This window comes from Amblyomma maculatum, chromosome 11, assembly GCF_055883805.1.
Source record: "Amblyomma maculatum isolate TAMU_Amacu chromosome 11, ASM5588380v1, whole genome shotgun sequence".
Taxonomy (NCBI): domain Eukaryota; kingdom Metazoa; phylum Arthropoda; class Arachnida; order Ixodida; family Ixodidae; genus Amblyomma; species Amblyomma maculatum.
In genome coordinates this window covers 142,311,585-142,339,355 of record NC_139354.1, presented here as the reverse complement: position 1 = coordinate 142,339,355, position 27,771 = coordinate 142,311,585, and the positions used below count along the sequence as shown (strand labels likewise).

General features: G+C 44.0%; 1 protein-coding gene and 1 long non-coding RNA gene across 2 annotated transcripts; both read right to left on the bottom strand.

Annotated features, from left to right (window-relative positions):
- Positions 1 to 347: 347 nt before the first annotated feature.
- Positions 348 to 26,007, bottom strand: LOC146175103 (uncharacterized). Its single transcript, XR_014701800.1, has 4 exons — positions 25,858 to 26,007; positions 13,765 to 13,887; positions 9,533 to 9,629; positions 348 to 390 (listed from the first exon to the last, which is right to left on the bottom strand). It is a non-coding gene; the product is annotated as an uncharacterized LOC146175103 (long non-coding RNA).
- Positions 17,040 to 24,534, bottom strand: LOC146175104 (uncharacterized). The gene is made up of 3 exons (XM_084584301.1): positions 23,698 to 24,534; positions 19,620 to 20,271; positions 17,040 to 17,067 (listed from the first exon to the last, which is right to left on the bottom strand). Exons 1-3 carry the CDS (start codon positions 24,038 to 24,040, stop codon positions 17,040 to 17,042), a joined length of 1,023 nt encoding a protein of 340 aa, XP_084440427.1. The 5' UTR covers positions 24,041 to 24,534.
- Positions 26,008 to 27,771: the final 1,764 nt, after the last annotated feature.

Here is a 27,771-nt window from a genome sequence, read left to right as displayed (position 1 = left end):
GGAATGCTACCATGCTATAGTGATACTCTGCATGGTTGCAAGGCTCCTACACCACTCCTCATGTTTGTGTTGCGCATAATACTAATATCCCATCTTTAGGCCTTGTACAAGGCCTCAATCAGTGTTTGCTGCAGTTGTGACAAAATGTTTTGCAGAAATGATGCCCTCCATGAGATATGCCTCATGTGTAAAGCATGCATGCTTGGAAAAGACACATGTGGTCACCTGGATTGGCTTTATTCATGCCATGTCTCAGCATGGCTGACACACCGCGGTCACAAAACTTCTACTTTCGGTCCACCAGGTTGGAGCTTGCATATAGGTTCCCTTGTTCTGCTGCTCTTCACCTGTTGGGTTCGGGCTTGGATACAGGTTTTCACTGTGCGACGTCTGCAAAATGCAAAAAAAGCAGGACTATATCCCAGATCCAAAAATTCAGCTCATGTCTTTCCAAACATCTTGGGAAAGGGACACGTAGGTGCTATACTATTATTTGACAACAATTCAATTCAAAAAGTTTCGATTCTGAACTGCAGAAATCTGAGGAACTGACACGAGCATACGGACTGTTCAGCATCAGACCCCCACAAAATGTAATACCTCAGTCGAACAGATATTTCAAGGGCCTTCGAACCATATCCTATCGATCAATCAGATAAATGAAGGGGAAATGAGGGCATTTGTTATAATACATGAAGAAAAGAAGCCAACAGTCGGCGAGGCCAAGGAAAGCACTGGGGATTGTACTTTTTTTTGTTTTGTTTTGTTTTTAATTTTTGCTTCGGTAATCACACAAATTAATAATGTAATCTGCTTAGGCGAAAGATAAACACAAAGTAGAAGGAAAAACAATGTGCCGATGGTGGGGACCGAACCCACGACCTTCGAATATCGCGTCCGGTGCTCTTCCAACTGAGCTATATCGGCCGCTGTTCCACCTGCTACTTTCTTACGTATTAATGTTGTCTCTATACGAACCTTGAGAGTGTTCACCAGCGCCGCCCTCAACTATAGCGGTGGACGTGGAATGTCCTGTGTTACCGCCAGCGTCACATAGAACGTGATCAAGAGCGAGGGCGAAAGCTGTGCTAGAACCCTCTTATGCTACCTTTGGCTTCAAGACTTCTAGAACCGAGACCCCCGTAGGCTACAAGCAGATAAATGAAGGGGAAATGAGGGTACTCGTTATAATACATGAAGAAAAGAAGCCAACAGTCGGCGAGGCCAAGGAAAGCACTGGGGATTGTACTTTGTGGGTTTGGTCCCCACCATCGTCACGTTGTTTTTCCTTCTACTTTGTGTTTATCTTTCCCCTAAACAGATTACATTACTAATTTGTGTAATTGCCAAGGTAAAAATTAAAAAAAAAAGACGAGTACCCTAATCTCCACGTCCACGTCCACCGCTATGGTTGAGGGTGGCGCTGGTGGACACTCTCAAGGTTCATATAGAGACAACATTAATACCCAAGAAAGTAGCAGGTGGAACAGCGGCCGATGTAGCGCAGTTGGAAGAGCACCGGACACGATATTCGGAGGTCGTGGGTTCGGTCCCCACCATCGGCACGTTGTTTTTCTTTCTACTTTGTGTTTATCTTTCCCCTAAACAGATTACATTACTAATTTGTGTGATTACCAAAGTAAAAATAAAAAAAAACACACAAAGTACAATCCCCAGTGCTTTCCTTGGCCTCGCCGACTGTTGGCTTCTTTTCTTCACCTATCGATCAATGACATTTGAACGGCGCTTCATGAAAAGCTACAATAACTACAAAGTCAAGAGAGCAGTGCAAAACTGGAGATTTAAACGGCCTTCGAGAAGTAGAAGCGTGCACTCTTGGATATGGCTCATCATACACGGCTAAAGAATAAAACCAAACCTGAAAGATTATGCAATCCTACATATAAAATCATATGAAGATGCAGCTCGACTCAACCTTCTGCCTCTGCTCCAGAGTGAAGGAAACAGCTGTTCCTCTACTCAAGGCTTGGTTAGAATTCATGACGGCCTCCAAGCGTTCCTTCCAACAAAGTCTTCTTGAGAAATACCATGTGGAAAGAATGCATGGAGACCTTGACTGAAACCTTTACTCCCAGCGATCCTCGAGGCATTTTTTTTAGAAATAAAGCTTTACTTTAATCGCTTCTCGAGTGCAGGAGAAAACTAAAGTTTTCTCATGAATTTCAAAGTGGCAATGACACTAATATAGGGCCACTTCGACCTCCCCTTGCAAACATGAGGCATTGTAGCGTTCACACGCTGTGCGGACTTCATTCTACTGCATACAAAGCCTTTCATTAAAGCGGATACAATAAGATTCACAGACCCACTCTTTAAAGCATTGGCTCTGTGGGAACCTCAATCTGACTCGAAAATACTGAAACATTGTTTCAAGTACGACCAAGACAAGTCTCCCGAAGTCCATGCAGCTAACGCTGAGCACGGATAGCTGTTGTCAGGTGCAGCTTTTAATGCTGTAGTTGATCATCGCATTATACTGCTGTGGTATAGGCATATTTGAAGTTGTCACTGGATGCCTCAGCAACATTTCAGAGCGTGCCGAGTGCAAAATTGCAGCAAGCATTTGATGGCTCACAGCAAACAAAGCATGTGCAGGGGTTTCTATGAACCTCTGTGAACAGTGGTGCAATTGTAGGGAATGGCATATTGTAAATAGGAAGAGGGAGGTACCGGAGGTGCAGTTGTGCCATGGAACACCTGTGCTGCACACATCGATGGCTTGCTGATTGCCTCGGTGCATAATGTCTTTAGACGCACGGTGCTGTGGGGAGGGGGGTCAATTCTGTCTTCAGAGTGGCTCAGGGATATTCGCAGTCAAGTACATTTACAATTACAGCTCCTAGCTTGCTTGGAAACAAGCGGCATTTGATTCTGGAAAGTCAAATTTGTTGGCTGGGGTGCATCCTCTGCAACATGCTTCTTTGCACCTTACATGTGCTCAACGCTCATCGCCGAGCACTCCGAGTGCAAACACGCAATTAGGTCACTAGATTTAACAGCAATTTTAGCAGTTCTCAATGCCTAAATCCTGTTCTACACAAGCTTTATGTCAATGACAGAAAATGCTGCCAGACGTGAATTGTTTTCAGCCATTTTTCACAGCTGCCTTGTTCATGCAGTTTGCAAAACATATTTTTGTTCTGTTGTGGCCAAAGAAAGACAAACGCAGGCAGCCAGGAACGTGAGTTTTATTCACGAATGCCTTTGCTTATATAGCCCTTGTCTTGCGCATGCGCCTAAACTGACATCTGATATTGCGCAAAACAAGGGCTATATAGGCCGAGGCGTTGGTGAATAAAACTCACTTCCATTCCCGGCTGCCTGCGTTCGTGTCTTTCATCGGCCACAACAGAGCAGTTTTACTAGGCTGGGACTTTTTTTTATGCAATAAAGCAACTCAGGCTATGAGAGACGCTGTAGTGGAGTGCTCCAGAAATTCCAATCACCTGGGGTTCTTTAATGTGCACTGATGTTGCATAGCAAACGGGTGCCTGACTTTTCGTCGCCATCAAAAAGCGGCTGCCGTAACCTATTAGGCTGCAACTCTTGAGGCAGCTTGTTGATGTTGTTCAGAAGGACTTGACATTAGAAAATGACCAGGTTACACATAGTGGCATGTACTTTCCAGGCCAAATTTGTCTTGTCCCTGTATGCCATGTGTGCTGCCTAGAGTGGAGGGATATTTCTAGAGGATACGAAGTCATAGGAAATGCTGAAAAGCATTCAAGAATCTCAACTGAACCTTGAGTAGAGAAGACTGTTTTCTTCACTTTATAGAGCTGAGGTAGTGCCAAGTCGAGACATGTTCGTGAATTCGACCCCAAGGGCAAAATTTGAATTAAAACTATTCCACAGGCATAACAGACTCATGCCCTAATGTCAAGTCCTCTGAACGTTCAGAAGCAACCTCAATATTCAGAGGCTAGCAGAACATGTTTCCCAGTATACATGAAAAGGCAGCTGTGATAAACAGCTGAAAACACTTTAATGTCAGGCAATCTCACTGCCGCTGTGATACAGTTCATGTAGAACATGACATATGCATTGAGAAATGTGAAATTTAGTGACCAAATTTGTTTATTAAGGTTTGGTTTGAAGTTGCTGCTACACTTGCTCTTTGACCTTGCAGGGCTCAGGGGCAAGGGAAGAAAACATGCATGCTGCTTTGCAACGTATACACCCAAACAAATTGAACTCCCTGATTGGTTTACAAACAAAGCTGGGAGCCACAATGGTCACTGTGCTTGAAAAGCCATGCTTTCTGCCTACCGTGAATGTGTCTCCACAAAACGAGTGAACCAGCCACTTAGACAGCACCGAGAGTCTGAAGACGTCTGTACTACCCTGATATGACAACTAAGCCATTGATCCCTCTAGCGCAATGTTCACATTGTTCCAAAGGCTCAACTGCGCTGCTAGTGGGCCCCCAGCTTCCTTTATACGTATGTGCTAAGACCAAAAATGGGAAGACTGCCCAACAGGGGGTGATGAAGAGGCCATGTTTGATGTTTCAATGTCCGAAAGGGGGGGGGGGGGCTGCTACTTTCAGGCAGTATCAGATGAGTCCTAATCTAAACATCCTGAGCATACACAGATGCAGCAGCAAGCGTGCAATATATGTCTAAAGGTGTACGCCGAGATATCTACAGGCCGTCACCGAGTGTTCTCGCTATGTCTCCATAGCTAAAGCAAAACTGATCTGCGTGCCCACCACCACAGTTTTCTCTCAGCACCATTGGAGTGCTGTAAGTCTTTAATGCAAAACTATTACTAGCCCTTTTACACGTAATGTCGTCTGCGACCGTTGTTGGCTGTGATGGTTCTGAAGGAAGAGCAATCACGCCATTGTTGTGCATAGAGCAGCTTGGTAAGATGAGGCATGCGGCTGAGCTCAATACAGGAGGATCAGATGGCGTGACATTTGGAAAAACCCTTTAACGTGAAGTGAACCGAGCAGCTGCCCTTAGCTCAGATCGAAAGCGAAGCCAGCAAAGCATCTATATCTACTGTGGCTGCATTAGCTGCGCACCGCTGCCTACAAGAAACGCAGTACACCAACTGTGTGTGCGGCCAGCCACACCTACTCTCGCTCAGCTAAAGTCTGCTTTGATTGATTTCCTGCTTAGCCAATGATGCTAGTGGGGCCTCTGATGGAGATGCTGGCAATTAAGACGTGGCTGCTGATTCCTCAGTGCCGGTTTTGCAAAAGCCATTCTTTGCAGGCAGAAGCCCCTTATCGGAACATTTAGGGCAGTGATCGTGCAATCAGAAAGTTCGGTCAAAAATCTGGTTTTCTGGAAAATCAAAGGGTTGGAAGGTATGTACGCAACATGCCTTTCCTCACAAGTGTGTCCCTGTCTCTGGAAGTCACCATGCAGAGCAAACTTGCTCTTAGTCCTCAAATGTGTATCATAGCTCTGCATTAAGTAGGTTCTGAAACATTGCTCCCATATAGTGACAATTTGAAATGTGCAGCACCACAGAAGTATGTGATGATCAATTAAAGCATTGCAGTTTGTGATAGGCCATAGTTATGCATACTTGGTGTCAAAAGCTGGGATGTCAGGAGGGTAGCCAAAGCTATACCCACGAAACAATATGCCAGAAGTTCTCGGTTGAACAGGGTTGACCTGGGCCGTCACTCAGCCAATGCTTCACCGAACAGATCTGTGCATACTCACTGCATCCACTTTTGTGAAAAGCTGGATAAACTCGCAGAACAAAGCACAAATAGTGAGCAAATGATATAATGTCCCGTGTTTACAAGTTGAGTGGCAGTCGACGAGCCCTCAAGGTCACTTAACTGCCAACAAATGAAAAGCAGGCATTGAGGGCTGCATGGAGATGAAGTTCAAGTGAAAGTATTTTTTGTGAAGTGCCAATTTCCTGTCACGATACTCAATCTCACAAGCTGTACGCTGCCCTGCGAATGGCACAGGAGCCCTGGCCCATTCAGGACCATACAGATTATAATAGGTAATTGTGCTCCTACGTGCCTCTTGCTCCTTGAACTGACCAGGGTGAAAATGGGGGCACAATTATCTACAAAGGCTCTTTGCAAAACTCAGAGTATCAGCTATCCTGCATAGCGCGATTCCTGTGGGAAAATATTTTTGCAGGTCCTGGGCGCACAGTCAGGTCACACATGGATGACGTAGCCTATACGAATATATATGTATCTCCTAGATTTTTTTTTAACAGATGCGCACTGCTCAGTCAAGACGAGATGCGCGGGAATGTAGTGAGCACTGATTCTGCGTTTGCAATTTTTTGCTTTCGTTCTGTTTCTTTCGATAGTTTAGTGGGGCGGCTGGTATGCAAAGTGACGCGGGGACTCTGGAGTTGAGTCGGCTTTTTCGCATCATGTCACCGGGATGGTGCGTTTGCTCTCCGCAGTGTAATGAATATGTGCAAGAGTACTTGCCGTATGTGGGGCTGCATATATTCAGTACCAGAGCTTGAGTTATTTGCGAACACGGCCGTGCACGTGCAGTCTTGTAGTGGCGCAAAAAATTATTCTGTCAAGACAGAGTATCTTCTAAACGGTGCGTAAACATTGATGTTTGGATTAAGCCAGGAAATAGTATACAAGATGTTTCACATAAGGTTTGGTTTATGGGGTTTAACGCCCCAAAGTGATTCAGGCTTGCATCATATAGCGGGCTTAAGGTACAAAACCTGCCTCGGTGCACGGGCACAGAAGCAGCCAAACCTTCAGTGCTCCCTCCACTGCCACTCAGGCTATCACAGCGCACACCTCACTACTACGGAAAAAAAGGAGCAATCGTGCATACTGCTCTGTGCTTTGCCAAGGGCAGCTCCAGGCGGTCACTCGTTTGAAACAGCGCCACCTGCGCTGGCCAGCCCCTCCCCCCCCCGCTTCCATTTTTTTTATCCTCTCCGCACTGCTAAGCAAAAAAAAAGGAAGAAGCATACATGCTGCTGTGCGCTTAGCTCGGAGAACAGCTAGACCCCCCTCCCACTACCTCCACTCCCCATTCCCACCCAACCACAATTTATTGAGCGCCCCGGGCAGCTTGAAGCTGTCACTCGTTTTAAAGCACTTTGACAGCCAACCTCCCAGCACCCTTTCGTCCTTCCCGCATAGACGAGAAAGACCTTGCAGCCCTTTTCTCACTCCCTCCCAGTAGAATGAAAAAGGAAAAAAAAAACGCCACGCAGGATATGCAGGAATAATATAGACACGTCACTTCTGTGTCAACAAGGTATGGGTTGCTCTGGCCTCAGCAGAAGATAGGGAGCACTAAAGATCTGACTGCTTCTGTGCACAGTGTGTTAGAGCACAGGGCTCAATCGGCCATCTTTGTACCTTAAGTTAAACCCGTTACATGAAACAACTATAGTGCTAAAAAATTGTTTGTTCATAAACTAAGCTACATCTTGTATAAATTCACAGCTTAATTTCAAACATCAACATTTATGTGCCCTTAGAAGATGCTCTCAGTCTTGACAGCTATTTCTTTTCACCACTACAAAACTGCAAGTGTGTGGTGTGCATGTGTGCAACTAACTCATGCACTATAAATAGGTTCGCAGCCCCACATAAGGTCAGTACCCTTGCACATTTTCATTACAATGAGGAAAACAAACGCACGATCCCACTGCGAAGAAGCAGACTCATGACTCAGTTCTTGTGTCGCTCTAATATCAGCAACCCTGCCAAACCACCAGAAAAAAAAGAACGAAAGCTAAGCAAAAATTGTGAACACACAGAATCAGTGCTCACTCCACATCCACATTCCCCCGCATCGTGCCTTTTGACTAATTAGCGCTTTTCTCTCAAGAAAAAAAAAGAATACAAACTCCACGAGTAATGTGTAGGTGACATATAGTAGGCTATGTAAATGAAGTATTATGTGATTGTGCACTGACGACCTGCAAAAATATTCTCCCAATCCCCGTTGCGGCAGAAGTTGGGTGCAATGCTGAATATTTCTGTATTAAGTCTCATGTTATGCACGAATCTTGGGAGGAGCAAGCCTTCTCTATTGAAAACCAGAAGGGAAGGGAGGGGGGTTATGAATGGTACCTGTAAGGTTAAGGTGCTCTTAAGCACTTAATCCCTTTAATAGAGAGAGCAAACCAAGGCAGAGTGAAGCAGGTAATGGATGTGGTCATTGTCACAAGAGATGTCTCCCGGCAGCACCCTATTTCTGCCCCCAAAACAGGTTTTGCCGCCACAGTAAAGGGGTTTTCGCTGAGGAGAGAAGCACTGCAGAAGTATTCTGCCAGAAAAACCCCATACCGCCATTTACATTTACTGAAACTTGTGAGTTCTCCCTCTTCACTCACAAATCATGAGGATGTGCTTTGGTCTACTCTCCATGGAAGGGGTATGGTATCGGTTACCTTTAAGCCTCAAAACAATGCTTTTCACAAACACGCACATATTTCAAGGTGGAAGCAAGGCCACCTGTTTCTTGCCACATTTGTTATCATCAGCAGCTCCATTTCAATGAGGACAGAAGCCAGCAACACTTTCCTCAGTAGTTTGTAGTATCTCCGCCGCCAATACAGCTAGCCGAGAAGTAATAACTGCTTGACATGATTCCACATGCACAAATTACATCAGCTTAACACTTAAAAGTACAGATAACACTGAATTTTCCCATCCAATTAAACGCTCAACCACTTCCTTCTCAGTTGCCGCAGTGCTACTCGCATCCCGGTACGTGGCATCCCAGCTATGGCGGTATGGTGAAAATCTGCAACCAGTATGCACTCAAGAACTCTGATCACATGTGGCCGGCCTGCCACTACTCAGAATACTGTCAATCATTTTCAAATGAAAGATGGTAGTACTTATGTGAAAGCAGTGCAATGTCAAGACCACTGAAACCTATATCGACTGCACTGCCACTACTGTGTTCTGCTAACTTAACTTGCAGTCAGAGGAATATAACTAGCCCAACAACTGCAGCAACCACAGTGAAGGTGCATGAGCCTTCACTTCAATGTGTACTATCCTCACATCTTATAAAATCAGCTGGTAATGAGATTTGTTTCAAAACTTCTGGCTTTTCCTACCTTAAAAAGAAACTTGCATTTTCTGTAAAATAGCATTTTAGTGAATAGAATGCAGAAATGCAGAGGACAAGCTAGCTTCAGCTTGTCCTCAATGTCCTTTTATTACCCTAAAGCTGAACATGAGCTATGAGAGACATCATGAAAGAGGGCTTCTGGGCTAATTTTCAGAGCCCTCCCTCTTCCACAAAAAGTTCTTTAAACTGTGCACTGGCACTGCCCAACATGTAGGCAAATTTGCATTTTGCCTGTATTAGCAGGCCCCAGGCACCATTCCATTCCATATTCTCAGGCTCAGCAGCCAAATGCCATAGCCAGCCATGGTATTTGGTAGTTTGCAACGGCAGCAATCAAAGAAAACACTGAAGAAACCTAAACGTCATAATAAACATAAGGAGTCACAAATGAAATAGTAGGTCAGGCAGATAAGAAACTACACATGCTGAAAAGTGTCTTCAGCACTTACATCAATGTCCTACTTGCCCATCATAGCACTGTGCGACTCGGGCAAAGGGTATTGTAGAGCTTGAAGAAGCCATTGCTTTGAAGCCACATGGAGCTTGCTGTAAGGTAAAAAGTACCATGAACCAACAAATTAAAGCGTAATATAGTGCAAGACCTACATGCAGAGGCTTTGTGAGCAAGAAATGAAGGCATAGAATAGGAACACCACAATACTGTTTTTTTTCTTGAAATGATGCGTGGCATGCTGGTGTAAGTCACTGTATGAATTCGCCTCTGCCTGCTAAGTAATCCTAGATTAATATTTTTTGGATTCAAACTTTCACTTTAGGATTGAATTCGTTAAAGGGCGACTGCCTATAAAGCCAGAGAAGAAAGAATGTTAACATCACCCGAGACATACCAACAGTGAAATAAATCCTTTCACTCCATCTCGACGCCAGCCTGGCAAAAGAACAGGTCAGGCATCACAGTGCCCCTAGTTACAAATAAAGCATTTACTTCATTTTAGCTGCAAGTACATTTTAACATCAACCTATCTATAATCCACTAATGCCCACTAGGCCCAAGATCCGGCAAGCTCTCCCTTTATGCTTTATATCAACTGAGCCTCTTAATTTGTAGTGCAGGGCCTTAATACATGCCTGCAACTACAATACTACTTTTCTAAGAGATTGGAACTTCATTAGAATTCATTTTATGACCTAAGTAGCAGAAATTGTAATTTATCTTGAAACAAGCAGCCCGAAAAAACAAGGCTGTGAAAGGAGACAAGACAGGCGCTAACTTGCAACATATAAAGGAGTCAAGCAACAATGCAAACTACTCAATCACTTATAAGCAGAAAGCAAAACATGAGTCACTAAAACCTAAGAGCACTTCCCTAATCTAGATATCCCAACTCACTGCATGTTAACACGATGGACGGCTCACTAGCACATTCATTACCTAGTCGTGAAATGCCTTCAGCTTCAATGATTTTCCGGCTGATTTGAAATGGATGACAGCCAGAATGTGCGCAGCTGAAACTGAAAGCAACCAGTGCATTCTTTACAATGCACAGCCAAGTTGGTACCTCTACCTATATCTACATAAATGGAATCGTTCGGATATTTTAGTGATTCATGTTTTGCTGTCTGCTTATCAGTGACTGAGCAGTTTGCGGCGTTGCTTGGCTTTATATATTTCATGTTTGCGTCAATAAAATTTAATTGCGAGTTATTGCCTTCTTGCCTCCTTTCACATCCTTGTTTTTTCGTGTTGCTACTTTCAAGATGACGCCTTACCAACTCATTCAAATTGCCATCCTTCTCAAAGTATGTTAGTCAAAGAAATTTACTTCATTTGGTACTGACCAACACACATGACCAGGTTTGATGCAACTTAAAGGCAATCAAAGAGAGCATCATCATAAAGCATGAAAGTTTGCTCAGAAATGCACCTCTCCATGCCAGTGTAGCTTGCACAGACATGAATTTCTGTGGTAAACAAAACACTGGGCTGCTGCAAGGGTGGTACAGCAGAAGCAGAGGGTGCTCCGACAGTAAGAGGAAATATGGCATTGAATCTTTCTATACACGGAGACATGCTGTGGGCTATGCAGCCAAGGTACGAAAGGAAAGGAGGCAAGTTTTAGTCTCTTTGCCGAGGAGAGTGGTTTGCTCCCTATTTCGGCTAGGCATGTGCAGGCTTGAAGTGAAGGGAGAAAGTTGGAGAGTTAATGCAAGGTCACTAGCGCTGAAGTAACCCACTCTACATGGCAAGGGAAGAGAGGTATGTTGCCTTCACTTCCTTGCCTAGCTTCAGCTGCATAGCCAGACATTTAACCCTGAGTATAGTGATGTGCTACCGTGTAGAATTGAACATTGAAAGTAGCACAGGAGTACAGCACCATTATTCTATCCATGATAAACAGGTAATACAGGTAAAGAGCACGCTGTGCTCTAAGGTTGCTGACGGCATATTTACTTATTTTATATTAAAAAAAAAGGAAGTTAGTGACCCATAAATATGATACTTCTGCTATTATGAGAACTCCACAGCTATGTAAATTGCATGAAGAAAGTGAACCTATGGATAGCTTGCACTGACGACTCACTAGGCACCCACTGGTGAACCAAAAGTAGAGCAAAAATCTGTCTAATTTGCATTCACCATCTTCATCATGAAGGTATTGCAGACACTAAGCACAGTTCACCATCATAGCACTTATATCATATCCAAGCCATCTATAAAAGCTACCCAGATTGTCACGTGAACATTTCAGCAGAGATATGACTTTCCAAGGGTAATATTATGACACTGACCAAATTCTCATGAAAAAAAAAATTATGACCAAATCAGCACCTTTCTCGGAGTTCAGTGCATGGGCGTGAGATATGCTTTTACACTTCTTTTCGTCAACTGCTACTGTTTCAGGAAAAGGAGTCATCAAACTAAGTAACCTGATTAGAGTTGCAAACAACGAAATTTAGGAGTGTGGTGAGAGGCAGACTTTGTGGCATTGCGAAGGTACTCTACTAATGCTAACAGTAGGCAGCCTTGATTTGATCATGGGGTTCAACATGCCAAAGAAACTTTGACTTCGAGGGTCAGCCATTGTAGATAGCTCTGGATAATTTCGACCATCTACGCTTCTTTAATGTGCACTGACACTATAAAGCACATGGGCACCTAGCATTTTTCCACCATCGAAATGTAACCACCCCAGCTAAAACCGAGCCCGCGTCACCCAGCTCACTAGTCAAATGTCCTAAACGCTGAAGCTGCCACAGTAGGGCGTAGGCAGCCTTGTGGCAGGGTTACATTTGCAGGCATGTTTTGTACAAGCCAAGCTTATATAAGCTAGGTATAGCCAAGCTGTGGCTCATGAGTAGCATGAGGCTCCTTGCAAAGTCCAGGTGCAGTTCACGATTGCTTGGCACCTGTCCACCTCTCACCATTCACAGTATTTCTGCATCTACAGCCAGCTTCTTTTTTTTTAGGAAAAAACAAAACAAAAATACAGCCAGCTTCTCTGTTCTTTCCCCTTTAAGTTCCAAACCACCCATTGTTTAGTATTCTTTTGAACAATGAAACAATGTGCCACCCTATGGACACACATCTAACAGAGCTGCTCACGACTGTAAACATGCTGATTCGAGAACTTCAATCTGCTTACTTTACAAATGGGGCAGTAGAGGCATATTAACAGTCGTGGCATGAGTTTTTCACTCTGACCACCTGCTTTGTTAAATGAAAAAAAAAAGTCATTATCATCATTTACTTTGCTCTTTGTAAAATTGTGCCTTTTTAGTCGAGAGTTCTCATTAAATGTATGGCAGCTGTTGCTGTAAACCCATAGTTAACGAGCTGTCTGACATATGCCCGCATTGTACTCGCTTGCTCGTACATGGAGCTGAGCCTTAGCAACCTTCATGGTGATGCAAAGAGATGTTTGCCCATGCTAACATCTTGGCATTTCCATAATGGCGCAGATCAGTGTCTCCACTCCCACTTGTGCTGTGAGCATTCCTGTCACTAGCACATATTGAAACCAAAAGCGATGGCAGCAGGTAATGTGACATATGCCAGCAGAGAGATGTTCACTTGCTTTTCCTCCGAACATAGTGAATTACAATCCCAGAACTTAAGTGGATTGCCCGCTCCACAACAGAGCACCTGCATCCAGCACAGATTGTGTCCCGACTGTGTTTGGAACTCATGCTAGCGCAAGTAGGTAGTGCCCATGGACTGACAGAGGAATTGCCAGTCATTCTGTGCGCTAGCCTGTGCTTCGTGTACACATGCCGTCTGTTTTAAACCTGTAATAGGTCTGCATTTCTCCTGCCACTTCTTAGAATGATGTTGACCTCAACAGTTTATGCCATTCTTTCAGATAGTCGAGTGCGGGCAAGCACGGTAAGATTTCTTTGGCACTATTCTCAAATAAAACAAAGACTCAGATGACTGTTTTCACTGTTTCAGAGTTGAGGAATGGCTTCGAGTTCACAAATAGCACACAAAGATTGTTTCTGCACGTAGTTTTCCAGTCGCACTCTGAGCTGAGGTCTTTAAAAAAGATTATTGCAGAATACTGCTGCTCTCAGACTTGCTGTCCTCAAAAGTGAGCACTAGTTCATGACAGCAATTTGCATTCGTAGCAGCGGCAAGTACCAATAGTCCATTATTGCAGAGGGCACAGCCAGCGCAGCAGAGACAATCTACTGGAAATGGTAGGTGCAGCTGAACACATACTCAAGTAAACTTCCAGCCGGTCCTGTTGATTTCGGCAGAGCAATCCAGACTGCTCCATGGAGCGATCTTGGCTCAGCAATCGCTCCCCATCTGCATTTGGAAGATGAAACCTGTGTTCCGGATCTGCATTTGGAATACAGTTGGTCCAAAATGAGCAGAAAAGAATGTTCTGTAAGTAACCAAAGTCTGTTATTGGAATTCACCATTAACAGATTTTTACGATCTACCACCTCGATCTGCTATTTAAGTAGCATTATAAAAGTCTGTGATCCTGCAGGGACCTCCGATCTCACACAAAGGATTCAGTGACGCAGCAGGCACAACACATATCAAGAGGTGCCAGATAGTGTAACTTCTAAGAAATGTTATGCTAACTCTTCGTTACCTGCTAACAGAGCAAACAATATGTCCGTCATCAAACCTTCTTTTAAACCCTACTTCATGGCAATGGAAAAAGGCATTTCGAGTCCACTTGAGGTCTAACTTAGTACAGTAGCGATGAACAAGCCCCTGAGCCTGCCATGTGCCAAGGCGTAAATGCGCTTCACTGTATTGCACGAGTGAACAACCGGAAGGCTGGAAGCTTGAACAATCTGTTTCCAGAAAATGGTGATGTTGTTTGGGCAGTTAGGTTGGAATAATAAGCAAGCACTCTGCCCGTACCTTCATCTACTGGATTTCCTCTCAAAGGTATGTATGCCCAGCAAACAATGTCTGCAACTTAATCCAGGAGTAAAATCACAGCATGTTCTGAGGACTTCGATCATAACATTGAGTTTTTTATCATTCCAGTCACCTCAACATCAAATCCAAGACATATGTGGCAGCTTATGGAACATTTGCACATACAAAACACACCGAGAAATCCAAGCCAGACAGTCTATCATCCAGCCTATCATCCTCATATTGTTCATAGCCTTCCCAGTGCCACCAAGTTTGCTTCCCTACCACCCTCTGAACATGCAATGTTCCACCCTAACTCGGGTTACACACAAGCAGTGCACCAAGAAAGGCAAAAGTTCATCCCTAGCTCCCACTGCGTCAACTCGGAAGAATGTGCAGAGTCGGACCAGATATATAAATTTTCACAAGAGAATTCAGTCAAGTGCCATGTTTCCATCTTTCAACTTTACTTGCACTCTAGCAGATCTAGCTGGGATTCATTTTGCACTCAAAGCTCAAGTTATGTTTCAACAACTTCAACATATTTATCAGGACTGCAGTGCAACTGCCTCTATTATCCAACCTTTTTTTTTTTGCTAAAGTTGACATGGTGAGTGAGTAGTGTAGTTATACAAAATTTTTTTCCAGTTTTAAAAGCCAATTAGAGAAATAATTTTTGTGAGCTTTCCCTTTTAAAGCTGCTTTTCTGACAAGTTCCTGCCTGCAAGCCAGTGAAGAAAATGTGGGATTATAGCTGTCTGCACACTTCCATTAAATGATCTCAACACTGACATGATGATCAAGTGATATCTAGGGAGATATTGGCACCAGCCCAGCAAGCAGTCTGCTGCTTGTGCATCATGACGGGCCAATGCTATCGAAATGCCAAACCTTTTATCATGTCAAAACACACTCACCCGATCAATTATAAATTGTGAAAGGCTACGCACTCAAAAGTGGAAACACATCCATTCAAAAAGTAAAAAGAAGTAAATTGCAGAATGTAACGTGACTGTTCAAACCATGTATGGAAGCGCATGCGGCCACCAAACGATTCATAAATGTGGTAGCCATTCATGAGCTCGATCCAGACACACTACCACTTGTTGTTGCGACTAAAGGAAGAAGATAACGTGTTGTGTTGTGTTTTGTGGCACATAGGCAGCTAAGGCCGTCATGCGCCAAGCTCGGGGTTTGCGTATCTGTTTGGTGAAAGGAAGCGAGCGATTATTTTAATACACTAGAGTAGGTTTAGGATGTTGGCATCTTTTAAGAAATCAATGAGAGAAGACGTTTTAATCAGTGAATTTTCTCCTAAGAGTAAGCTAGGATGTAAGGGAATGTAGTTGTCATAGAAGTGTCGGAAATGCTTTTTTCTAAGTTGATCGAGTTTTATACAGGATATTAGGATGTGGTTTATGGTGACCACCTCTCCGCAGTGTTCGCAAATGGGTTTGTCTTTCTTTGCTAGGATGAAGTTATGAGTCAGGTGGGTGTGACCTTTACGAAGGCGGCATAAGATTACTTCAATAAAACGTTCTTGATGGCTGCTTGTTTTCCATTCTTCTATAACTGGCTTTACTAGGTGTAGCTTGTTATTAACTTCGTTATCCCAGGCAGCCTGCCATTTTTGTCTCAGTGTTCTTTGTATGAATTTTATGGCGTCATTATGTGGAATTTTCACCTTCTGTACTTGAGCATTGGAGGCGGCCGCGGCACATGCATCAGCCCTCTCATTACCGCTGATTCCAATGTGGCTTGGCACCCAGCAAAATTTGATATTAAGTCCTTGTGTTTTTGCTATCACTACATAATGGACTATGTCCCCTACTAAAGGTTCTATAGCATTTTTTTTATGTAGTGATGCGAGTACGCTCAGAGAGTCTGTATAGATGATACTGTTTTTGATGTTTTTGTTGACTATTTTATCTATTGCTAGGGATAAGGCGTAGCATTCGGCAGTAAATATTGAGGCACACTGTGGTAACCTTACTGTTGTTTCCTGTTTGTCTTCTATTACTGCATTGCCTACATGAAATATTGTCTTTGAACCATCTGTATAAAATGCCTTGTGATCACTGTATTTCTGATTTAATGCCAAGAACTCTTGTATTATGTGTTCGTGCGGTGTTTGTGATATGCGAAATTGAGTTAATGTGAAGTCACACACAGCAGTGAAGTTGTACCAAGGTGGCAGTGGGTCAGGTCTCCGTGCAATATCAGGAAGTGCATCCAGCAAGTTGAGTTCCCGGCACTGCTCTTCAAAACGGAGTATGAGAGGTCTGATGGATCGAGGTTTATTGATGTACAGTGTTCTTGAGGGGCAGTTTGTAAGTATGGAGTAACAAATATGTTTCGGTAACGAGTGAATTTTCAGAACATATGAAAGTGTAAGCATGGTCCTCCTGTATTTTAGTGGCGGTTCGTTTGCTTCTACATACAGACTTGTCACCGGCGATGTCCTGTATGCACCAGTTGAAAGACGCAGACCCAGGTTATGTACTGGGTCCAGCCGTTTAAGGTATGATGGTCTCGCTGACCCATAGACCACGCACCCGTAATCTAAACAGGAGCGTACCACTGAGCGATAGATATGGAGAAGACATGTTCTATCAGAGCCCCATTGTCTCCTCGAGAGTACTTTAAGGATGTTGAGAGCTCGAGAGGCTTTGACTTTCAGGCTGCTTATGTGTGGGAGGAATGTGAGCTTCTTGTCAAACGTTAGTCCTAAAAATTTGTGTTCTTGCTTTATCGGGAGTATGGTTTCATTTAGGTGCAGGGTGGGATTGAGCTGCAGGCCTCTCCTCAGAGAGAAAAGAACGGCAACTGTTTTCTGAGGCGAGAACCTAAATACATTTTTATCTGCCCAATTACTCAGTTTCTTTAATGCTAGTTGTATCTGTCGTTCATACGTCGATAGGCTGAATGATGTGCATGCGATTTGGAGGTCATCAACATAAAGTGAGTACATAACAGACTGTGGGATTACTTTGGCTATGGAATTCGTTTTTACAATGAAAAGTGTAGTACTTAATATGCATCCTTGCGGTACTCCGTTCTCTTGTGTAAAGTTCCTCGAGAGTGTAGAACCGAGGCGTACTTGGAACGAGCGGTCGGACAAAAAATCTTTTAAGCAGTTCAACATTCTGCCGCGGATTCCAAGATCTGCCAGATCGCGAAGTATCCCAAATCGCCAGGTGGTGTCGTACGCTTTTTCCATATCAAAGAAAACTGCGAGACAGTGCTGTTTATGTATGAAGGCTTCTCGGACTGTGTTTTCAAGCCGAACTAGATGATCCAGTGTTGAACAAGCTCTTCTGAAGCCGCACTGGTGGGTGTCAAGGAGTTCACGAGCTTCAAGAATGAACATTAACCTGGTATTGACTATGCTTTGGAATGATTTGGCAAGGCAGCTAGTTAGGGCTATTGGCCTGTAACTAGTAGGAGAGTTTGGCAGTTTTCCAGGCTTCAGGAATGGTACAATGACAGCCTTCTTCCAAGCATCAGGCATTTTGCCTGACACCCAGATTTTGTTAAAAAATTTCAGGAGTGCTTCTACTGCAGGTTCGGACAGATGGGCTAGCATTTCATAGTGTATCTCATCGGGGCCTGGTGCAGTTTTCTTGCCATTAGTTAATACTCTATGGAGTTCCTGAACTGTAATTAAGTTATTCTAGGGCTCGTTGGTATAACCATTTGTAGGAAGTCTCTGTTTTTCTGCTGTGTTTTTATACTGTAAGAAGGAGTCTGTGTAATGTAGGGAACTAGAAACATGAGAGAAGTGTTCTCCCAATAGGTCACCCTGCTCGAGTATACTTGTTTGTGCATCAGGGGGTGTAAGGAGAGGAACTGCAAAAGGAGAGAATTTGCCATCGAGTTTGCGGACTTGCTCCCACATTTTCTTTGCTGTGACGGAACTTTTTATTGAAGACACATAACCTTGCCAAGATCTTTTTTCAGCATCACGTCGAATATTTCGAGCCTTAGCCCTTGCCTTTATATATTTAATTAGATTTTCCTGTGTAGGGTATCGACGAAAAATTCCCCAGGCTTTGTTCTGCTTCTTTTTGGCCTCTCTACATTCCTTTGTATACCATATCTTTCCATTCCTTCGTACTATTCGCGAAGTCTGGGGGATGGCTAAATGAGCAGCGGCAATGATGCATTCCCTGAACTTTTCATTTTGCTCGTTGACATCGAGGCTGTCCGAAAAGAGTTTTTCTAAAGCGGCATGTTTTTGGAAGAGTGCCCAGTCGGCTAGATACAGTTTCCAACGCCGTGGTTTAGTAAAGGTGAATAATGGTGACGATGTTAGACTGATAATGATGGGAAGATGATCGCTCCCATAAGGGTTGTCAATAACATTCCATCTAAAATCAGTGAAAAGACTTGGTGAACAAAAGGACAAATCAATGCAACTCATTTTTCCAGTGCTTGAAGAACAATGAGTGTGTTTGCCTGTGTTCAGGAGGCAAACATTGTTGTTGAGAATAAAATCTTCTAAAATCCGACCTCTGGCGTCCGTTTTTTCGCTTCCCCAAAAGGATGAGTGAGCATTAATATCCCCTACTAAAATATATGGCTCCGGTAGTTGCATTAAAATTGCTTGTAAATCATTAAGTGTGATAGTGAAATGAGGTTCGATGTATAAAGAACATATTGTTATTGTTTTAAAATGCACCACGGTGACTGCAACAGCTTCAATTGAGGTTTTAAGGTTGATTCCTCGTGTCGCAACGCCACCTTGGACCACAATAGCAGTGCCTCCGGAGAGCCTGCTTGAATTTTGTCGGTCACAACGGAAGACTTGATATTTTTTAAGAAAGTTTTTGTTCTGTGGTCCGAGATTGGTCTCCTGGAGACACAACGCAACTGGAGAAAATGAATTTAAAATGTCAATTATATCAGTGTAGTTGCGTAAGAGCCCGCGACAGTTCCAGTGAACTAGAAATGCCATGGTGGCGGGTTAGTTGGGGATAGGGTTGAAAATCTATGTTGTTGGGTTTTTTGGACCCGTTATTGGGACTTTGTCCATTCTTTTACGCTCGAGAGAGCTTTGCCGCCGCTGCTGCGGAGGCGAGGGGGGCGATGTGTCCATCACATCTTCAGATATGCTGGACCTTCGTGCAGAAGGCACGGATACACTTGTTTTTGACCTCGCCCCTTGGGGCAAGGCCTTTAGGCCTGCTGACCTGGGGGTCGACGTGACCTGTTTTGGGGATAGTGGAGTAGCACTAGCTACCTCCACAGGGGGCGCGGATGGCCCTGCACCACGGTCACTAGACGTGACCTGGGCAGATGCCGAGGTCTGCGATGACGCTGCGCCCTGTTGAGTCATCACAGAGTAAGTTGGATTCTCCACCAACGAAAGCCGCTTTCTTGCCTCTCCGAAAGTAATATTCTCCGTGACTTTCAAGCTTACAATCTCTTTTTCCTTTTTCCATGTACGGCAAGATCGTGAGTAGGCTGGATGATTGCCTTCACAGTTTACGCAAACGTTTGCTTCGGTGTGACAGTTGTCAGTGCTATGTTCATTGAGGGCACATTTTGCGCAGGTGAGGCGGCCTCGGCAGCTCTGGGAGCTGTGGCCATATCTTTGGCAATTGTAGCAGCGGCGTGGGTTGGGAATGTACGGTCTGAGCTTGAGTTTTTGGTAGCCTACTTCAACTGAGTCAGGAAGGGTGCTCAGTGCAAATGTTAGCACAATGTGTTTAGTTTGAATCTCGTTATTGTCTCTCCTAATTTTGATTCGATAGACATTGGTTACATTTTGGTCTCTTAGTCCTTCTAGTAGTTCCTCCTCAGTCACGTATTTGAGATCATTATCTGAAATGACTCCACGAACTGTATTGAGTGTTTTAGGAAAACGTAGCGCAAAGAAGACAAGGACAAAAAGAGAAGGAAACACACACGAGCGCTTACTCACAACTGATTTTTTTATTCGAAAAGCAAACAGAATATATAGGATACAAGATATTATCAAATACATCTAATAAAGTGGTGAGATTGACAAGAAATTGACAAAAATGTGGAGCAAAGGCAAGTCTGCAAAGATACACACGTGAAAAAAACTACTTGACCACTGATTCTAGGTATGTAATCTCTACTTTTGTTAAGTTAATAGAAGCTTCGCTAACACACTTATCCCCTCCTTTCATGATATGGTATGCCTCTATAATTTCTCGTGTGCGTTGATTGCGCGATGTGCCAAGAATGATAGTTTTATCGAAAATGGGGCGGCATTTACACTTCGTGCAATGTTTAGGCAAATTATCTTGTGATGTAGGGGTTAAAGAATTTCTATGTTCGAAGAGCCGGATATTCAGACAACGGCCAGTCTGCCCTGTGTAGAATTTTTTACAAGAAAGAGGAATTTTGTAGATTACCTGCGTTCTGCACTGTACAAACCTAGATTTATGGTTGACATAGCAGCGATGCTCACTTTTTAACGCGTCTGCCTTTCTTCTTACCAAGGCACACACACCTGACAATTTCGTGGGGGCTGACATTACTGTGCCTACATCATAGCGATTGGCGACATTCCGCAAGCCATGTGAAAAACGGTGCACGTACGGCAGAACAACTGGTTTCCTTCTATTGCTGCACCACTTAGACTTTTTTGTGTCCTTTCCCTTCACCCAAAGCAGGAGTTTATCGCATCTGCTACTGATTAAAGAAAGCGGATAACCAGAATTGCTCAATCTATTGACTTGATCGAGAAAACTTTCACAAATTTTATGCTCGCAAGATTTAATTAAAGCAGTGCGCAAACAAGACAATTGCGTTTTTCACCACTTTGGAATGTCCGGAGCGAAAATGTAGTAAAGGCTTAGATGATCTAGGGTGATAACCCCAACACACATGCTTATTCCCAAAATGAAGAGATAAGTCAAGAAATTGTAGAACATCATCATTGGGCAACTCAAAAGTAAAGTTCAAACCATGAGCACTTTCTTTGAAAACCTTTAAAATATTAACAACAGAAAGATTGAACCGATTGGAAGGGAGAAGGACTAAATAATCATCAACGTAACGAAAAATACTCAATGAAAAGCCATCTAGATTCTTTTGAATAGCTTTGTCTATTTGGCCAAGAAAAATGTCTGAAAGAACTGGCGCTACACGCGAACCGATGCAAACGCCAGATTTTTGTAAGTATAAAGAACCCTTCCACCCAACAAAAGTTGACTTAAGGTAAAAAGAAACTAATTCTAAAAAAGATTCTACAGGAATGCCACAATGATTTATGAACCGTGCTTCATCATTAAAGTGAGAAATGCACGCCCTCACACTTTGCATAAGGGCGTTGTGGGGGATGTCATAATAAAGATTTTCTACATCTATGCTGAAAGCCCGCAGCCCCTCCGTGTCGGAAATCTGTAGATGCTGGACAATTATTTCTGAATTGGGAATTAGGAAAGGGTCATCGATTGCTAAAGCTGAAAGGCACCTGAGCAGGAAACCCGAAATGACATGTTGCCATGAACCAGCTTCGGACACAATCGCGCGGAAGGGTGAGTCAGGCTTATGTGTTTTTACAGAGAAAAAAATGTCTAAATGAAATGCCTTAGTTGCCTTAACTGCAGTCGAAAGACGATCTAGTTTCATTTCTTCGAGAAGGGATATCGCCCTTTGCTTGACCTTGGCTGTTTTTACAGAAACCTGGTGGAAATTGTTATGTACGGCAACGTGGGCCTTTGTCAAAAACATGTGATCAGGGAGTACGACAAAGAAGCCCTCCTTATCCGAAATAAGCACTCTCATTTTCGAAGAAGCCATGAAATGCACCAAATCCCGAACTGGGGACTTACATCTGTCAAGGTTGCAAGTCTTAGCTACGACATCAACACATTCCTCGACACAACGAGCACGCACTTCATCCCGGGTCCGAGCCGATATAGACCTTGCCAAAGCCAGCTTGTCAAAAGGGGTTAAAGCAGGTTGAAAGGCGTATTTCGGTCCAAGCTGTAGTGTCTCGATGTGCTTCTCTGGCAATTGTTGATCCCCTAGTACGATTCCTTTTTCTTCCGGGGGACGTGGCTTTTCATTGAGTATTTTTCGTTACGTTGATGATTATTTAGTCCTTCTCCCTTCCAATCGGTTCAATCTTTCTGTTGTTAATATTTTAAAGGTTTTCAAAGAAAGTGCTCATGGTTTGAACTTTACTTTTGAGTTGCCCAATGATGATGTTCTACAATTTCTTGACTTATCTCTTCATTTTGGGAATAAGCATGTGTGTTGGGGTTATCACCCTAGATCATCTAAGCCTTTACTACATTTTCGCTCCGGACATTCCAAAGTGGTGAAAAACGCAATTGTCTCGTCTTGTTTGCGCTCTGCTTTAATTAAATCTTGCGAGCATAAAATTTGTGAAAGTTTTCTCGATCAAGTCAATAGATTGAGCAATTCTGGTTATCCGCTTTCTTTAATCAGTAGCAGATGCGATAAACTCCTGCTTTGGGTGAAGGGAAAGGACACAAAAAAGTCTAAGTGTTGCAGCAATAGAAGGAAACCAGTTGTTCTGCCGTACGTGCACCGTTTTTCACATGGCTTGCGGAATGTCGCCAATCACTATGATGTAGGCACAGTAATGTCAGCCCCCACGAAATTGTCAGGTGTGTGTGCCTTGGTAAGAAGAAAGGCAGACGCGTTAAAAAGTGAGCATCGCTGCTATGTCAACCATAAACCTAGGTTTGTACAGTGCAGAACGCAGGTAATCTACAAAATTCCTCTTTCTTGTAAAAAATTCTACATAGGGCAGACTGGCCGTTGTCTGAATATCCGGCTCTTCGAACATAGAAATTCTTTAACCCCTACATCACAAGATAATTTGCCTAAACATTGCACGAAGTGTAAATGCCGCCCCATTTTCGATAAAACTATCATTCTTGGCACATCGCGCAATCAACGCACACGAGAAATTATAGAGGCATACCATATCATGAAAGGAGGGGATAAGTGTGTTAGCGAAGCTTCTATTAACTTAACAAAAGTAGAGATTACATACCTAGAATCAGTGGTCAAGTAGTTTTTTTCACGTGTGTATCTTTGCAGACTTGCCTTTGCTCCACATTTTTGTCAATTTCTTGTCAATCTCACCACTTTATTAGATGTATTTGATAATATCTTGTATCTATATATTCTGTTTGCTTTTCGAATAAAAAATCAGTTGTGAGTAAGCGCTCGTGTGTGTTTCCTTCTCTTTTTGTCCTTGTCTTCTTTGCGCTACGTTTTCCTAAAATGCGAATGCACCAACTCGCCCAATTTAGCATTCTTGTGCTGTATTGAGTGACCTGTGGGGGCTGATTGAGACAGGGATGTCCCCGAACGACGTAACGGTTGTTAGCTTTTCACTCTGATGGTTATACAGCACTTCTAGGAGGAGGTCACCATTAGGTAGTTTCTTAATTTTGTAGCCCTGACATATGGTACCTGTGAGCGTCTTTGTCACTAGGAATGGCGAGATCTGACGGGCAGTTTTTTCTGGGTGTTCCGAGTGCACGACATGGAAGTGGGGAAAGCTGTTGACATGTTTCGTAAAGAACTTGTTTGTCACATCGGTGCGCCCTCTCTTACTGGGAGGGCGATCAGTTTTAGAAATAAAAGAGGCCATGTAATTCAATTTTTGTTCGGTTATGATGCCAGCCACCCACCATGGAGTCCAACAAGGGGACGAGACAGGAGCTTGAGCAAGCACCCTGCCCACGCCAGCTGTACATCTTAACTATAACCTAATATGGTGCAACACAGGGTGGTTACTCCACACAAGGTTAACCCTCGCCACCGGGAAGTAAGGAAAAACTAAGAAGAGAGTAGAGGACAGGAGAGCTTTAGGACAGACGATAGGAAAGCGAAAGATGGGGGGGAGGATAGGAAAGGGCGACTGCCGATTTCCCCCAGGTGGGTCAGCCTGGAGGTGCCGTCTATGGGAAGCGTGGGCCAAAGTGGTGTGTTGCCTCCGCCGAGGGGCCTTAAAGGTCCAAACACTCGGTATCAGCTCAACCACCAGGATCCCCTTTTCCCCAGACACGACGATGCCACGCACGGCTAAGCGTGGGTGCTCGGGGTCCGTGGTGTCGCACAAAACACACAAACACCTGCTTTAACAGGTGCCCCCTGCGGGGGAAGAAGATAACGAAAGTGCACAGGCCTACTACTGGCTCTGTAGCTGAGCCACCTCCACTGCCTCGTGCGGACAGAAGAGAAAATAGAGAAGAAAAAAGTGGGAGAGAGAGGCACGTCGCGACAGCCATCGTCCACCACTGAAACGGTAGTAGGTACAAAGACTGCCTACAACAGATAGAAATCCAGTGGCAGGCTAGCCCCCGCTGCAAGCTGCGGTGACCTACCAATCCCAGCACCGTAGGGCCAGGAGCAGCCACCCCTCGAAACCACTTCCTTATCAACATCTACAGTAGTTTCTACAAAACATGCATAAATTTAAACAAAAACACCACACTGGAATGATACCTTAAGCAAAGGCTTGTTTTGCTTGGAATCCTGCATGCACTCCTCAATTTAAAACCTACATGAATTTCATACACTGAGTACAAAGAAACCTGCACACATTTTGATTCACATTCCATATCAGGGAAGATGTCGATGGGGCATCTCAGCACAATTACTTCAGATTTTTTTTGCTTCATTTGTAGATAAATACACAAGAAAATCAATACTATTGGTACTGTTGAATGCATAATTAACTTTACACCTTACTGCTATTTTTGGACTGAAGGCCTGAGTTTGGTGTCTGCCATTTATATGCACTTTGTAGTTTTTGTGGATTACTTCAGTCAAAACAAATTATGCAAAAGAAAATGTGAAGCCTATACAGGTGAAAAAATTCAAAACAGCTAAAAAAACTATTTTTTTACCTTCTACTTGCACCCAAGGCTCGACAATGGTGCTTTAAGTAGGGTTACAGCTTAATCATACTGCCGTCGCGTGTTCGCCGGCTCCTTATCTCATAATCCGCAATATTTATGGAACATTTGAATAATGAGCTAGCCCTGTCATAACGCAGGTAGGTTTTGCCGCTCATTCAGTCCGTGTAAATTCAATGCACAAGCGCCGGAGCTTCAACTGCAGTACAACATAAGGACCGGGTCGAGGCACTTACGAAGTTGCCCATACTAAATTCTTGCCGAAGGCTGAATCGCAGTACGGCACCGGCATCATGCACCCCGCAATGAGCTTACGAATGATGATTTGTACGGCATATTCTACTCCAATCGTGCAGCCCATGACACTCTTTTCCAAGACACTGCAAACGCATACCCCCCCCCCCCTTACTTTGTCAAAACCAAACAACCGTTTGTTATGAACGCGTCTTGTTGTTTACGAGCTAACAAACTAGCATTGTGTTGGCATGCATGACCAGTTCAGCGCTGTTTTCAGAAGAATGTGCAGGACAGAAGGAAATTTACTTACATCTGAGATGCCAAACGTGTCCCGGGTGGTGACCGCCCTCCAATAGTCCCGCCGTCAGCGTAGTGTTTCCAGTGAAAGCGCACAAAGGAAGACGCACTATCTGTTGGGCACGCCGGCACACTTTTTGCACAGGTTTACACAGAACCTGACGACGCTTCCGCACATCGCACGAGCTATTTTGCTGCGCTCTGTGCCTCGCAGATCTCGAGAGCATGACGCCGCCAGCAGCACAAAAGAAAGCGCGACGCCGCGACACCGCCACCAATGGCTATGACTAGCACTACGATCAGCTTCGGCTGCTTCGGCTGATTTCGACTTGTTTCGGTTTCGGAAGTTGCCGACTTCAACGGCTTTGCTGTTCGCCTAACAGCGGCAAGCACGATGTCAAGTGTCTACGCGCTAACGCTACATGTTTGTCGTGTATGCGCGCCTGTAGTTTGCGCATTCAGAAATGTGGCGGTGCTAGCGAAAGCTAGCGGTGGCGGAAAAGACCACCGTGAGTTTCGCTTCTTTTTTTGCAATGCTGGAAAAACTATGCGTGCTTGTCATGGACGTCGGGTTGACAGATAAGAAATGCGTTGCGGTGGTTCAGCAAATCGGAGCTTTGGCCCAATGCATCGCCAAGTTCCTTGCGAAAATTCCTGATCATAAACAGCGACAGTGGCCATTGTTTTAGTTGTGCGTTTATATTGGAAGATCAAGTGATTTGTTTGGAAAGAGACGCCGAATCGTGCTCGCACACTGTTCCACTGGTCACCTGCGAGCGATACTTTCTTTTGTGATGTGTGCATCACTACTACCAGTGTTTAACTCTTGAATGGTGAGGAAATTTTAATGGCTCTAGCTTATAGCAAAAGCAAAAACAGTTGTGTGAAAGCATGGCGCCTGCAGTCAGGCAAGATATGCGACATGTAAAAATAGCTTACCGGTCAAGCTTCAAGCGAAGACAGTGTGGGGTGCTTACGTGGGGATCCGGTAAAAACGTCCCCGGAAAAAACGTCCCCGGAACAAATGCCCCCGGAAAAAATGTCCCTATTGGCGAAGTAGGAAAAAATGTCCCCGAACGGGGCTGGAGTCTTGCGCTATAGGACGTACAACGTTTCCCCGTGGCCAGCTGCAATGATGAATGATGCATGTTAACTTTATTACAGCGGTTTCACTGTCGGCTTGGAATTGACCGCGAACATCGAATTGTTGCGGGCATTCATGAGAAAAAAAATTATGGCAGCGGTAATATACAGTGACAGTGCCACACTTTAATTTACGCAGTTCTTGTAAACATTTCGGGCCCCCAGAGGACGCAGGTTCTATATGATGATTACATTGAACTTAAAGCCAAGAAAGAATGGCATAAAATTTGTTTGTTTTTTTCATGTGTGTTCCGGAATAAATCTTTTTTAGGGCCGGTTTTGGCCTTGGGGACGTTTTTTCCTAGTTGCCGCTTCTTCAGGGGACGTTTCTTCCGGAGACGTTTTTTTCCGGGGACGTTTTACCTACACCTGTTTGCGTGCACGTTACTTCAATTAAGCACAAATGAAACTGACCATGCAAATATTTCAACTTGTCTCTGTGGCCTACAGCATACATGCAGTAAAGAAGCAAAAGCAGCCAAGCTGCTTGTTCCATTCAGCATAAATAATTATGCACTGCTGTTGGAAACTGCACAGCTATATTGGTGGACGAGTTGCACGTGCAGCTTTCTTCAATAGGTTACGCATCTCGCGTGACGCAGCCTACAGTGACACTGAAAAATATGCCATCTAAAAGACATTTCCTTGCAATATTATGCTGCAGCATATATGTGTATAGTATGCATAGCTTCGAGATGCAACAAATATACTGTTGGTATCGCCCCTCATAAAGTACTAGGATTTTTGCATCTTTTCATCAGTCTAAGATCACCGGTTCAATCGT